The 15,535-nt window shown below is 37.6% G+C and overlaps 1 protein-coding gene across 18 annotated transcripts in view; it reads right to left on the bottom strand.

Moving 5' to 3' along the window:
• Positions 1-15,535, bottom strand: part of NRG1 (neuregulin 1) — a 1,111,639-nt gene that overhangs the window by 24,315 nt on the left and 1,071,789 nt on the right. For 17 of the 18 annotated variants that reach the window (XM_045056854.1, XM_023252447.2, XM_019828382.3 and 14 more), the window contains one exon: positions 12,454-12,583. In XM_045056854.1, the coding sequence (XP_044912789.1) occupies positions 12,454-12,583 (130 nt within the window). Of the gene's footprint in view, positions 1-12,453; positions 12,584-15,535 lie in introns of those variants that run through there. The other variant, XM_019828388.3, reaches the window with a different exon arrangement.

Here is a 15,535-nt window from a genome sequence, read left to right as displayed (position 1 = left end):
AGGGCAAAAATGTGATAAGCAATAGAACGCTAAAGACACTGAATTTTCAGACTGGCAATTTTCCTCCTATGGAATATGGAGATTCCTACAATGACCTGGTGGCTGAACAACATAAAGAAAAGGAAAAGAACACATTTAGAAAACCATGTTCCATGGAAACTGCGGGGTACATATTTTTGTTGTTGTTTGCTTCAGTCTTCGTAAGAACATTTAATGATAAATGAAATTTCACTCCCAGGGAGGTTGACAAGTTACATAGGGCTGGCAAGGCCTGTGTAGCTAAGTCACTTTCCCTCTGGCATTTCCTTATCTGCCACTGAGCAAGGACTCCTATCTTGTTAAAACTGGTTTTGATAAGGTCTTGCATGGTTCCATCCATAATCTTTTATTATTTAAAGGATCGTGAGCTTTTCCCTTTATAGACACTCAATTTTGTGCTTTCATAGGTACCTTTATGTTGTAAGTTCAATCATCAAACTACAATAGAAGTCAAGCGCTTACACACTCCAGTGATTACTGACCAGAAAAACTATATGCCTTATTTTTTTTAAAGGTATGACAAATTAGGTCTCCTTTTTAATACTGAAAGACAGAAAGAAGCAGACATTTATTAGCACAAACTTCACTTCATCCAGTGATCCCCAAAGACAAATACATTTTTAAAATTCAAAGGGTGGTTCTACTGTAGTACTTAATAGGTGTCATTTCGCATTTAAGGTGAAACTATTTTTGAACTGCATCAAATTTTCGTTTTACTCACATACATTCACCTATCCAAATTCTAGAATCTTGATATAATAAATATCGTTCGTAAGGTCATGCAGTGGGGATGTGCCTAAATATGGAAGTCCTTTCTAGGTGCTGTTTTTGTTGCTATTATACCAGTAATGAAAGCATTTCATATTGGATCCATTTTACCCAGTAACATGCTCTAGTCAAGAGGACCATCAAAAGGTTCTAGGAAGCAAATTAGCTTATGGATGCTCAACACCCACAGTCATGGTTACTATCCATAGTTCATCTATACCATAACCATCATGCAAAGCCCCTAATAAAATGTAGTTGTGACAGCACATACCTCATGATTTACACATGACCGGCCCTTTCTTCTCCATAGTAAATAAGAATAAATATTATCTTTTTGGCATCAAAGCAATGTGAATAAAACCAAGGATATTTTTCTCATTCCCCTTAAAACCAAATTCCATGCCAAAAAAGTGTTATCAAGTGATTTGGTATATCTAATTCTATTTCATGAAGAATGGCCTGCAAGATAAAATACTAAAGTTCTGGATTTTTATTACTATGAGTTCTTGTGTAACTTAAATATAATTATGATCACTGGTATTATCAATAAACTTAACAATGAATATCTTATATTGATACATCCCTTTTAACTCTTCAAAACACTTTATACACACACACACACATACACACACACACACACACACACACACACATATATATATATATATATATATATAAAATTTGAACAAATTCTATCTATCTATATAATTGAATTGGTTTCTTTGGTTAGAATATTTTTGCAGCAGTGAATAGAGGAAGATCTACCTAGAGAAATACTGAAATAAGAATGATAGCCTGTGAAGCTGGGTCATTTTTTCATAAAGATGTCACATGCTTCAATAAGAATGTCTTCACAGATATATAAGGAAAATACATGGAAACCTATTTTTCATATAATGTATTTAACATAATGACTTCTGAAATATACAGGATTTTTGTTTGTGTATTTGTTTCTGAACAAGGACTAAAATCCACATGGACATAGCCTATGATTAAGCAGGTACTCCAGAATTAAGGGCATATTTTACAATGACCATTTTCTCTTACCTGTTGGCATTATTGATAACAATTATAATTCTCTTATTGATCACACAGTAATCCACTTGTTTCATACAATGAACATGGTATAAGACGTGTGAACACTGTATGCATGTGTGTGTGTGTGTGTGTGTGTGTGTGTATTGGGGGGTAGAGGTGCAGAAGGGGGAGAACCATTTGAGGTAAGCAGTGCATTGATTTAAGTAAGGATCATAAAATGAACATATAGTTGAAGAATCATGAGTCGCTTAAGAAAAGGAATGCATTTATAGAAAATTGTCACTTATGCATCTTGGATGCCAGTTTGGGGATGAGAAGGCACAGGACAAGGAGGCGATGCAGATCAAAAATCTTATCCAATCAATTTTCTAATTAGTATGAACTTCTAAGGTGATGTTTCCTAGGGAATTGGCCTATGGCATGGTGGTTTATCTCTATCATAAAATGACATGGATACTTGGTACACTAACACTAGATATGCTTAAAATATGCCAATCTTTTTTGGAACTATCAGCTGTATTTGCACCAGGACTATTCTTGTGGTAATGTTTATCCTCAGATACATTTTCTTAGGGTGAAACATTATTATTCAAAGTGTGGCTCATGGACGAATGGCACCAGCATCTCCTGGGATCTCGTTAGTAGAAATGCAGAATTCCAGGCCCCCAGTTTATAACTGCTAACTAAGAATCTGCGTTTTTAACAAGATCCCCAAGAGATCTGCATGTACACTAACGTTCAAGATGTCAGAGACCCTGACCTTGGAAAACGGAGACTAAGCCCGTCTATCCTGGCACCACAGTATCTTGCTGCCTCGATGCGGGCAGCCCATTTGACTTCATGGGGCCACAGGGATAAGATGAAGGGATTTGACTAAGAGGTTCTCAACGGTTCCTTTCACCACAAAGGTTCTGGAAATCAGTGCTCATCCTAACACATGGAACCACTGTGTGGAAACTGACAGCATTTCTTCTGAATGTGTTACCAGTCATTGAGGAGGACTCGAGGACTTTCAAAAAACATTTTTGATACAATGGATTTTTAAGACAATCATGGAGGTAAAACAAACTGCAAATACCTATTCCTAAGCAATTTAAGTGTTCAGCAACAACTGTTATTATGGAACTTTTGGGGACCTCTAGAGTTGTTGCCAAATCAAATTGAAAGAAGCAGAAACAGATTTTGCCTGTGCAACACTGCAGACCGCATGGACTGTGGAGAGAAGGCATATGCAAATGGAAGCTCATCTGATCGATAAGCTCTGATTAAATTCTACGGAATTACTTCTAAAAGAATAGGGAGACTGTCTGGCTTCTGACATGTTTCTAAATTAGCACTGTACATTAAGCATCCAATCTATCACTTTCTTTGGAGATAAGAGTATGGTAAATTTAATCTCATTTTGAACAATATGCTTTGGCACGAGTCTGGGCAAATTCCAAGAATTTTGTCTCTTAGGACAATCTGTTTGAATAATAATCAAGCCTCTATTGTAGCTTCTATATATATTGTTTTAGTATGTGCTCTTCACATGAGCAATGATCTTTGTTTTACATTTGTTCTTAATGCGATGAAAATTCGCAGATCGTTTTGTCCGAACTTAGGTATCCCCTCTCCCAACTGACCCTTCCCTGACCTCCACCTCTCCATCTCCCACTTCCCTGCCCTGGCTGAGGAGTCTGTCTTTGCCTCTCACACTGCACCCTGTCCTGATCTCTTTCACAGCCCTCACCTGTCTGGGTTGGAATTCTCTGTGGTGAGGATAGTGACCATATTTTGATCGTTCTGAGTCTCTAATTAAAAAAAAATTTTTTTTTAAACATTTATTCATTTTTGAGAGACAGACAGAGAGACAGAGCACGAGCAGGGGAGGGGCAGAGAGAGAGGGAGACACAGAATCCGAAGCAGGCTCCAGGCTCTGAGCTGTCAGCACAGAGTCCGAAGTGGGGCTTGAACTCATGGACTGCGAGATCATGACCTGAGCTGAAGTTGGACGCTCAATCGACTGAGCCACCCAGGGGCCCCACTGTATCTCTAATTTTAACACAGTGTCTGCCTTGTAAAAAGCTCTCATAAAATGTTTGTTAAACTGAGCCCAAGATAGTATTGGATGGCAGCGTCCAATAATGAACTGTATCAAAGAGACTTTCATATAGTCAATTGATTTGTCAGGTATAGGTCAATATTGAACTTCTGGCTTTTATTTGTATAGTTTATGACAGACTCTCCTCTGTAAACTCCTACATAATTTCTTCTTAATAGGAGCTCCCAGTGCTGCCCTCACGGGCTCGCTTCCCTAAATAGAAACATTTAACATTGTGTTTGGAATTGGAAAGGGCTCTGTAACTCTTTAATAATGAGTTATTATGTCAAATTTAAATACTGTTGCTGAAACACCAGTTTACTTGGATTGAATAAAGTAGTACAATCTAGTGACCAAGACTTGCACATAGCATTGGTAATAACCTTAGTTCTTTTCTAGTAATAACCTTAGTACTTGGTGACTATCCTGATATGCTTACTATGTAATCAATAATACATTAATGTATTTTGAGAATCAATTTAGTGCTTGGTGTAGTTTTTATATTCTAATTGGATATTTCCTTTTTTTTTTTTTTTTGGTGGAGGCACTAGGCATATTCAAAGATATTACATGCCCCCAAGACACTTCTGGTTATTTAGCATTTGCTAATTTAATAAACCATTATAAATGGTTTTATGGTTTTATCAATTGATGGTCACATTTTAAACCATCCTTAGACATCATTTATTTCTTGGTTTCATTAATTTTCATCAGGTCCTCCTTAATCCGGCAGCAAAAGGGAAACAAGGTCTACACCTGACATTTCCTCATTCCTAGTCATCACAATGATATATTTGGACAATTTTAAAATACCTTGCTTCAAAAAGAGGAGTCCCTACTGTCTTTTTGCTCTGCCTCAATACTAGTTGTGGTATTTCCTTCATATTGTATAACCTCTGGAATAATTTCTTTGGTGTTTAATGTTTACAAATATCAAGTGGTGGAAATGCCCACAAATAACGTCTTGAGGAATATCAGTGAGTTTGAGGGTTAGATATTAAGGCCTTCTGCTGTCATTCCATGTAAGCTAGAGTTAGTGGTGTATACACTAGCTCAAACAGTGCTTGTCTGTTTTTCTAGAGTGTCACGTTGCAAGTGCTGACTTTTCCAACCCTTCCCCTGCTCGGCATTCTGGCTGGAACTCGCCCACTCACTGCTGGAGTATCTGTGTTGTGGATTATTCTTTCCCAAATGTGTTGTTACTGTTGGTGTGTATTTTCCCGAGATGAACCCCATTCTGTTATCTACCTTTGAGAGAGATTTCTTGAGATTTGTATATGCTTTTCTCATTTGTGTTTCACCCTTTTTACAGCATCATCTGCAAAAGATGTGTATTTTCTCAAGGGAATGCCTTCTTCAACGTCATTAAAGAAAACATTAAATATAAAAGGTTCCCACAACATTTCCTTCAGATCCAACCCTATATACCTCCCCAATACTGTGCAGCTAGTCTGAATCACTCCTTTTCCTTTTTTTTTTTTTTATTTATTATTATGATCTGTGGACTTGTTCTCAATCCAGGAGATAATAGGATACATATAGTGGCCACATTGGATTCATGGGTAAATACTGAGGAAACCAAAAAATCGAAGTTGTCCTGGGTCTCCAGTGATGTTTTTCAATGTCTAAGACATACAATCCCAATAATGAGGGTCGCAGTGTTTATGAATTAACCTGTCCCTGTTTGAACCTTCGTGCCCTTCCCAAAGCTCTGTTTGCACAGCTTGTTCTGAAATGCTCATCTGTAGACTAAAATTCTCACCACTGTTTACTCTACATGATGTATCTTTGTAAGTTTGGGGTCAAACAATTTAATCGGATATGGGATCAATCTACATCCCATGCATCTCCATGTCCCTGTCACACGATGACATACTGAGTGCTACTTTGTGGTTTGGTCTTCCTCTCTCGAGGATGTCTTCCCCTGTCTTGTCAAAGAGCCTGGAGATTCAGAACTTTACAGTTCTATCTACACTGCGAGCCTCATTTTATAATGAAACAGCTAAATATCCACTTTTTACTTAAATAATTCAATGAAAATGTTTCAAAATTGTGTTTTGCTTTAAATAGACCGTTTGCTGCATATTTTTTTCCCAGACTCTCTGCCTTTGACAAGTTGGGGTCCCCCATTAGACATTTCATTAGCTCCCTAAATATCCATCACAGCACTTGGCACACCTACAATTTATAATTAAATTAATTACTTGAAATATGTTTGCTACTCTCGACAGCCTAATAGACCCCATGCAGAAACCAGCATGGTTTTGTTCAGTACTTTCTACTGAGAATGAGCACAGAGCCTGCCTCATAGAAGGAGATCAATAAATCTTTAGGGCTGCCTACCTGATTTCAGGAGAAAAAAGCACGCAAACTATTAAGAAGACATTGTCATTGCCCCTGATTTTAGGTAAAACTACACCTCAGTTGTTGTCTATGAGGACAAAAGGACTTCCTTCAATCTACCTTAGAGAGTGAAAGCCAAAAATGAGTTAATAAACCCCTAGTTAAGCCGGATTCTCAATGCATGGCAAACATAGAAGAAATAGAAGACATGGTCATCTGAAGAGCTGATCACGGATCTGAGCCACAAGAGTTGCACTCACTGTCTCATAAATGCTTTTCCATCTGTTAAGCCTGTCATCTCTTAAGAACAGATGTGCTATAGGCAAGGGTCACACCCACTCTGAAGAATGAACTCTTCCAGGGCTAGAAAAAGAGTGCAGTTAGCAGTCTATTCTTATGGACTGGAGGCTCTAACCCAATACATATTTCTTTTTTTCTATTCCAAATTTCTCCTTCTACAGCCATGATAATGAAGCCACAGGACACAACCATGAATCTGAGCCATCATTCCCTTATTTAATTATGTTAACCCAGCTACCAGAAAGTGTCAGAAGTATAATCATCATCATTTTATGCCAGGATTTTATAAAACTTTAACCTCAGCTAGTGTCTCTGGCTTTCTCTCCCAATCTAACCTAGTCCCCAAATTTCTCTAGCCTGTGTCTAAGTCTGTCTTCCCTAAATATCTGCTATGTTTACTGTATCACTCTCCTGCTCCAGACGTTACTAATACTCCCTATTAGGTATCACAATGTCCACGGTCACCTACCTGGCCTTCAGAGCTCTTGAACTGGCCCTCACGTCTAAGTTTTGTTTGGTCTGTTTTGCTTCCCACAGTGGAGCTGCTGGTCTAGATATTCATGTCACTGTGTCTCACGGAAACTATTACTGCAGCCTCAATGCCTGTCTGGTATATGGAAAAGACTCCATAAATGATGGCAATGTTTATAAAGCCTTCTCCAAGTCATTCCGGTCTTTTCTTTTTCTTTCTTTTGATTTTCATTACATGATAATCAGCATTGCACCACTTGGGATATACTGACTCTAATTGATTTACTATTTTAGCTACTTCATTTTCCTAAACAGACTAAGTTTCCAGGGACCAGAGACCGTGTCTTCCATTTTCTCTGTTTTCAAAAACGCCTGGTATAGATAAATAGAAAGCTGTTCTACAAACAAATGTTTAACATTTCATTTTTGAGTATAATTTATTATAACATAATTGCCCTGTCTTTATCTCCTACAGTTACATATTTTTATAGGCCCTTATATATACTGCACAGTTTCATAAAAATGACACAAAATCGTAAGTTCATGTTTGAAGGCAACTCGCATCTTCCTTGTTTTGTTTTGTTTCCTTGTTTTTGTTTTTTGTTTTTGTGGATAAGGAAGATAATGGTCAGCGATATTAATTGATCTGTCAAATGCAAAGTTATAAAGCTAGCCGGGAGCCCCACCAAACCAAGTAAAACTGCTAATGTTAAATAAAATGAAGAAATGGGGTTTTTCAAACATCCTAGCATGTAGTCTATTAAGACAGGTGTATATATTTTTCTAATGTCTACAGAGAAAATGTAATACTACCATTTACTTTGTATTATAAGGGGAAAAAAATCTTGCTTCCCCAGAGTTAGAAATACTTTAGCAGAAATGAATTCATTTAATTTCATGGACTCCCTGGAAAGAAATTTGGAGAACATATTAACTCCATATTACACATAAAGATATCGTCCAGAGAGTTGAAGGGAAAGGGATCAAGACTGTTCACTAAAATTGGTGGTTAAGACTCTAATCCCCTCATGAGAAAGCCACATCTGTCCGTGGGACGACATAATGGGTTTATAAATACGATCCGGTATAAAATCATTTTTAGATTTAAAAAACAAAATCACATCAACATCTTCCAAAATCGTTCTTTACTAAAACTGTTCAGAAGAACTGATATATAAGAACAAGGAGACAAACAAAGAGGCAAATCTGGATGTCATTTCAAATTGTCTTACTTCTTTGAACCATGTGATTACATAGGGCATCAGATGGTGAAAGATGGAATGATTCGTTTCTTTCTTGTCTTTATGAGGTCTGGAATAGTAACTATTTTTTCCCTGGGATAAATTTTAAATTACTATGGAGAGAAGGGCAATATAAAAGATGAGAGCCACTGCAGAAATTCCCACGTGGTCCTTAGGGGGATGTCCAAGTAACCAGCAAACCTCTCCTCAGAGAAGTGTTTAACTGTTACACGGTTAATCCATTTGGAACACCTTATTCAAAATGGAGACACAAAAGAGATCTGCTGTCCAGTTTTCTACTTCAACTCCCAAGAAGACAACCATGGATTAGGTGACCAGAGAGACTACTTGGAAACTTCCATGCCTGTGGTTGTTTCTGAATCATGAGATAAAGCTGATTTTGAATGATGTGGCTCATGCTTCAGCAATGTTTTGCTTTAAACAGATGGACCATATGGAAACTATGAACTAGCTTCGTACACAGGACCATGATGAGCCAATGAAGCATTTTTATGTTTTCTGTCTCTATTCAAGTGGCCTAGTGAACAGTATACTATCGAAAGACACGGTATATTATGTGTCTTCGTTTCAGTTCTGAGTAGTGCTTACTTTTTATGTTAAAGACGTTTTCAATACAAGGATCAAACAACAACAACAACAACAACAACAAACCTTTCATTTAATGAAAAAGGCCTGAGATATTTTGGATGTTAAATATACTCCAATTCTTCCCTCAAGGTACCAGCTTGCTTTTGATGCCTCAGTAAAGACATGGTCCAAAAAGGGGTAAACAGTTAAGAAAATCATCGATGTCAAAGATCTTCTTTCCAACAAGATCCAGTGATAAGCTTTTTAAGACTTTTCTGAAAGATTATAATTACTCCCCCCCCACCAAAAAAAAAAAAAACCCAATAAAATTATGATACCAATTTGCTGAGAAGTGGAAGACACGCATAACTCACTAGACAATTAGCCTGGAGGATAGAGAGTTTTCATTCATGGCTTGCTGCTTTAATAATTATTAGAGGAATAACACACATTTCACTTCAAGATTTAAAAAATATACAGTAATTTTTTTTTTCCTGGATTGGGCTTAACATTTAATGAAAAACTGGTGGGTGAAAAAAATTACAGTTGTTGGCACAATACCAAAATGGAACAAATGAACAGCACTTATGTGATTGCATGTTTTGTGTAGGACGTGGGAGGGCTGCAGAATAGCTGAAATTAATATGTGGAAAATAACTGCACTGGTTCCTTGGAGGTATTCAGAAACTATCATATGCACTCACTCAGCTTGTAAATCTTTGCAAAGGCTATGATGAAAAGTGATCATGTTTCATTATTATAATTAAAACACAGTGGTCTCAGATGCTTTTCTTAAGAAGTAATTGTCTGAGACATAGATAATATGAGTATAGTTGTTTAAAAAGAAGGAGAATTTAAGGAACTATAATTTTATGCTATTTTTCAAGGAGATTTATTAAAACATAATTAGGTTGTTTGCACTTAGGATGGAATAACAAAGTTTCCCCATATAATAAATGAACCTCTCATTTTACAGATTATAATTCTCAGCGTCAGTTTGGGTTTTTTTTCGATCACAGAAAACCTTGTAGGAAATTATAAGATTTAGGCATCCCAATTCAGTACGGTAACTATGGGGGTGCCATATTTGTGCTGTTTCACAGCAGGTTAGCAAACCAAGGATCACAACTTACCAACTTTTATTCTTTGCTACAGGTATGTAGGTTTGAATATACTGGTGATCAAAAAGTGAATCTCTAAAATTATTATTATTTTTTTCAACGTTTATTTATTTTTGGGACAGAGAGAGACAGAGCATGAACGGGGAAGGGGCAGAGAGAGAGGGAGACACAGAATTGGAAACAGGCTCCAGGCTCTGAGCCATCAGCCCAGAGCCTGACGTGGGGCTCGAACTCACGGACCGCGAGATCGTGACCTGGCTGAAGTCGGACGCTTAACCGACTGTGCCACCCAGGCGCCCCTCTAAAATTATTTTTAAAACAACAAACATTGATAGTCATATGAAGCAATCTGGACCCGGACAAAATAGTTTTCTACATACTCTTTCATTCTTACCTGGCTTTAAAATTTCGAAAAGGTTTTTTTTTACCTGTTAGTTGTGTCTTGGCTAATGGCTATTACCTATCTCTATGAAAGAGATGTTTAGCAATTGAGATCAGAATCCCATTTTTGTGATTCTTAGTCTTTTATTCACTCTAAAAGCCTATATTTAATTTTATAAGTTGTCTGTCCTCACTGGTAAAATCAGCTATACAACTACCCAAACTTGTTTTCTCTTGGAACCACTTCTCTTTTACAAGAACTTAAAAACCAAAAAACAAAAAACACAAGAGCTTTGAGGGCAGGAACACAGTTCTAGGAGATATTTGTCTACTTGAACTTAGTACTTCAGGTCCCATGAGACACCCTGTACAGCCCATGTCTAGAACAGCACAGGGAACAGCAAAACATTTCCCACAAAATGGCATCTTTGTTTGATGTTATGATTTTAAAAGGTGTGTCTTTTTTTTTAATGTTTTATTTATTTTTGAGAGAGAGAGAGAGAGAGAGAGAGAGAGAGAGCGCGCGCAGGGGAGAGGCAGAGAGACAAGGAGACACAGACTCTGAAGCAGGCTCCAGGCTCTGAGCTGTCAGCACAGAGCCCGACGTGGGACTCGAACCCAAAAACTGTGAGATCGTGACCTGAGCCGAAGTTGGTCACTCAACCGACTGAGCCACCCAGGCACCCCTAAAAGGTGTGTCTTTTAAGATGTGCTTTGTTACTTATAAAAATTAAAGGTTTTCTTAGAACCATCATCACATAAATATTTGTATGCTATTTATATGACATAAAGGGGACATGGCCTTCTTAATTATTTCTTGTGCCTCTTTTTTAATTTTGCTAATTGCTCCTTCTATTAGCTCAGCTGTCTCTCTGACAAACTTGTTCTTCTTCATCAACATTCAAGTCACAAGCTCATATGCTGGAGCACGAGATCATTTTTATGCAAAATAAATATGCATCTCTCATCATTTCAATGGGACATGACACATTTTTTCCCACATCAAACTATATGAGTCCACGTCCCACATACAGCCTAAATATCAAGAGTAGACTTGGGGTGCCTGGGTGACTCAGTCGGTTAAGCGTCTGACTTAGGCTCAGGTCATGATCTTACCATCAGTGAGTTTGAGCCCTGTGTCAGGCTCTGTGCCGACAGCTCAGAGCCTGGAGCCTGTTTCCGATTCTGTCTCCCTCTCTCCGCCCCTCCTCAGCTCATGCTTTGTCTCTCTCTCTTTCTCTCTCTCTCTCTCTCTCAAAAAGAAAATAAAAACATTAAAAAAAAAGAGTAGACTTAAAATGTACTGCACAGTAAACATGGGTTTTAAGGAGACCTACTAATTTTAGCTATAGGGTTTAAATATTTATGTACTGCTAATATCATTGTTTCCTTCTGCCTGTTGAGAGAGAATAACTGTCATTCTTCTTAATGGTGCATCACACTCTTCAGGTCATTGGAAGGAGCACCATTCTAAATTTATCTACACACAAGGGCAGCATGAAAGAACTCTGCCTTCTACACACAGTGATGCTACACACACTAAATGCATTTCCAAACACATGTAATTTTTTTTCCCATTAGTGAGATCAAGCTAAATTCCATTTTTAAAGTAGTTATAAAACAACAAGCTAATGCCAAGTGGTAACAGATGTGTAAGTAGTGAATCTTTTGCCCTTCTTCTTTTAGCTGTCCTATTCATTTTGCAGATGATCACTGGGGTCAAAAGGAACATGGTCTTACAGCTTAATTCATACACTGGATGGAGAAGGTGGTTTCAAAAGTTATTGGCCTCTATGATATTTGCACATCTCTTCTAGGTAACAGTGAGGAGAACCACGAGGAAAGCAACTTTATAAATATAAAGGCACAAAGAAAATTGAAAAAAAGCAAACAACAATTCTGGATGTAACACAGGAGATGACAAATGGTGTGAACTTTTCAAAAACGCTCTACAAATAAAACAGCATTATTCAACAAAACGCAACAAAATTGGGAAAAGAAACAACAAGACATGAGACATGGAGTTGTCTGAAAGCAGTCATTACGGACATAAGCCACACAGAGGATTTCTCGTTCTTACTTGCACAAGTATCTTGAGGGGTTTGAAAGGTCTTTCACCATGAAGCACTCGCCTCCATTCACACAGAAAGTTTTCTCCTTCTCTGCACACTTTACAAGATGGCTTGTTCCGGTTGTTGACGTAGATGTAGCTGGATAGAAGATAAAGAAGGGGAAGGTTTACATGTGTCTTTCCTTCTTCTAAACAGCCTTTACTCTTAAATTCTCTTAAAAGGAAGAGTTCGCAGAAAGTGTGACGGACGTCACTTTCAGGTTTAACAAACGACAGCAAAAAAGAAAGGTACTTTCTGGGTGTAATTAAATGGAATAGAATTATCAAAGGGTAACTGCAGTTAATTAATTAAATTAGAATGAAATAGAAAACATGCTTAACATTTTTTATAACCAATATTTTATCTTCTAAGGAAGTTGGAAGAGAAAAGACCTATCACAAATAAAATATATTTTCCAGGAAGGCTCAAAGGTAATGATGTAAAGTCATGTCAGGGCAACTGATGTTCAATATCATTTTTGAATGGCATCTACTTATTTAATTTGGAAATTACATTTTATATGCATATTGACCTTATAGTTTTTAGATATATGTATCAAATAAGAATACAAGGTGGCTTATTTGTTTCTAATAAAAAAATTATATGTTATTAGTTGTATGTATATTAACATACAGATTAGGAGCCATTCTATTCAAAGTTTCCGTTCCACTCAGAAGAAGACTGTTGAATGTCTGCCGCCATACTTTTAAGGAAATGGAAAGACACTCTAGTATTACTGCAGAGGACAATAATGGCACTACAAAATTTATCCATTTTGAATCAGGAGTAGACACCGTAGTCTTAATTTTTACACAGGTTTACAGCTGTGGTAAGCTTGATATCCACCTGTCAAGCTTCAGTTATGTGAAAGCGATGTGAAAATGATGCCACCACCATTCAGCATATGGAGTAAATGAAGCCCAAGCTCTTGGTCCTCTAATTCAAGAGCATTTAGTACCAGAACTTCTCCCCACTCACACCATCAGGAACACCACATGCAGTGCTCAGTCTCAACCCCAAACAGTCTAATTTACGTAATGTTCATGACTGACATTATCAGGGTGACAAGCAGAAGCATTATGGTAAGCCAACAAAGATCCTATTGACTCTTTCAGGAAAAAGAAAAAATATATATGTATCTTTAGACAAAGTTTTTTCCTTGTCTCCTGACTCATTCTCAGTGATTCTTTGACTTCCTTATCACTTTCCATTTTATCATTTGCATGTGAAACTCAGATGCCCTTATTTGCTTTTATTTCACTTCTCATGTATTAGTTTTCCACTTTCTTTGATTTTTCTTCATTTCCGTTGTAAGTCCCCATTTTGCTTCGTTTTGGTTTTGACTTCTCCAATTCTGATTTTTACTCTATCTGATAGAAATACTCAACGTCTGATTATTCAGTTTCCAAATCATGCAAGGCCTTTGTTCCCCTGCATCCTCCCATCTAGGGCATGTTTTTGGACCATTTCTCTACTGTCAGCATGGTTTTTAGGAGTAAACAGCAAAGAACAGTCAGATTTGCCCTTTGGAGACAGATCTGGTTCAAATCCCATCTCGTACTAGTTTTGTGTCCTTGAGCAAGTCACTTAGCCACCCAGAATGCAATTTTCCCATTTTGAAAACAATGGTAATGGCACTCTTACAGGATTGTCATAGGGATCATAAATAACCTAGGTAGAGGAATTGGCATAGCACGGGCACACAATGAGTAACAGCAGGTATTATTACTGGGTAAGTAGGGAAGGTGTTTATCAATCAGATGAGCACCTCACCAGTGGAAATCTGGGGATTTCAAACATCCGTGGTACTCTTGGATCATTATTATGAATAATTAAGAACTGCGTCAATTTTTTAATTACTCCAACAAAAAGGCCTTTCAAAATGCATTTCAAGGTATCCTTCACCAAACAAAAGGAACCAAGGAGAATGATTTTACCCTGTATTATCAGCTATACTCTCACATCTTTGTCAGGTAGAGGGGGATGTAACTGGCATCATTTCGTCTAGTAAAGTCATAGAGTAGACAACATTTCTATACATCACATAACATAATTTTAATCTAATACTATATCTTCAAGTGAACAACTGTTCGCTTGCATGTGACGTATTAATATTTCCATCCGTGGCAATTACTTTTAAAAGATACAAGGAGGAAATTTGCCTTAAATGCTAAAGGTTTTGTGCTTAAGACTTTCAACTGCTGACAGGATCCTGTGGGATGACAAATTGGGCCTGGTTTCCTTGCTGCCCCAGGTGACAGTACTCAATGGACCACCTGCAGTCTGCTGTCACCAGTCATTCCCACCGAGAAATTCTGAGCCTCCAGCTGATCTGCGTGGTCCCTGACAGGTTGCTAAGGATTACCCCTCACCCAAGCACCAGGCTCTTGAGGCTTTTATTAACAACAACTAACCCATCATAGCCCCCCAAGAGCAGACACTCCATATTAATTAGAAAACTAACAATAAAGATGAGCAGTGACATAAGCAAGAGACAGATACCTCGTACATATTCCTTGGACTTTAAGATAAATAAGATTAATAAATGTATGTTAAAATCAGAAATAACACCCCTTTTTGTTTTTTCAAAAATATTTCCCCCGTGAAACGATTATCCCGCAGCACCAAGTTATGACAGATTCATTTGAAAAATTCTTAGGTCATTACTTGAAGCTGGGATATTTGATGGTTAAATAATTCTGGGAGAAAATGAAGTAGCAGCTAGCTTATATGATCATGGATTATTATGTTTAGCACTTCTATCCTTTAGCCGAAGCAGGAACAAAAATGATCATGGAATTGTAAAGCAGTAATTAACTCCTGGGTGATGCTAAGTGTCAGCCGACTGGGTACAGCTGTTCTGAACCAACAGCCAAACACAGGAATAAGATGTAATTGTCAGAAGAATCTGGGATGGAGACGGTGATATATGAACCCTTCACATTTTTGCCGGGTTTCCTTCCATTCTTCTTAGTTCAATACAGTGCACAGCCAGTCTTAAGCAGATCTATAAATTCTGCAGCGATATCCTTTCTCCTTGGCTCACATACG

This window comes from Felis catus, chromosome B1 (assembly GCF_018350175.1).
Source record: "Felis catus isolate Fca126 chromosome B1, F.catus_Fca126_mat1.0, whole genome shotgun sequence".
NCBI classification, from domain to species: Eukaryota; Metazoa; Chordata; class Mammalia; order Carnivora; family Felidae; genus Felis; species Felis catus.
Note: the sequence above shows the minus strand (reverse complement) of the source record. Positions and strands in the feature narration are given on the sequence as shown.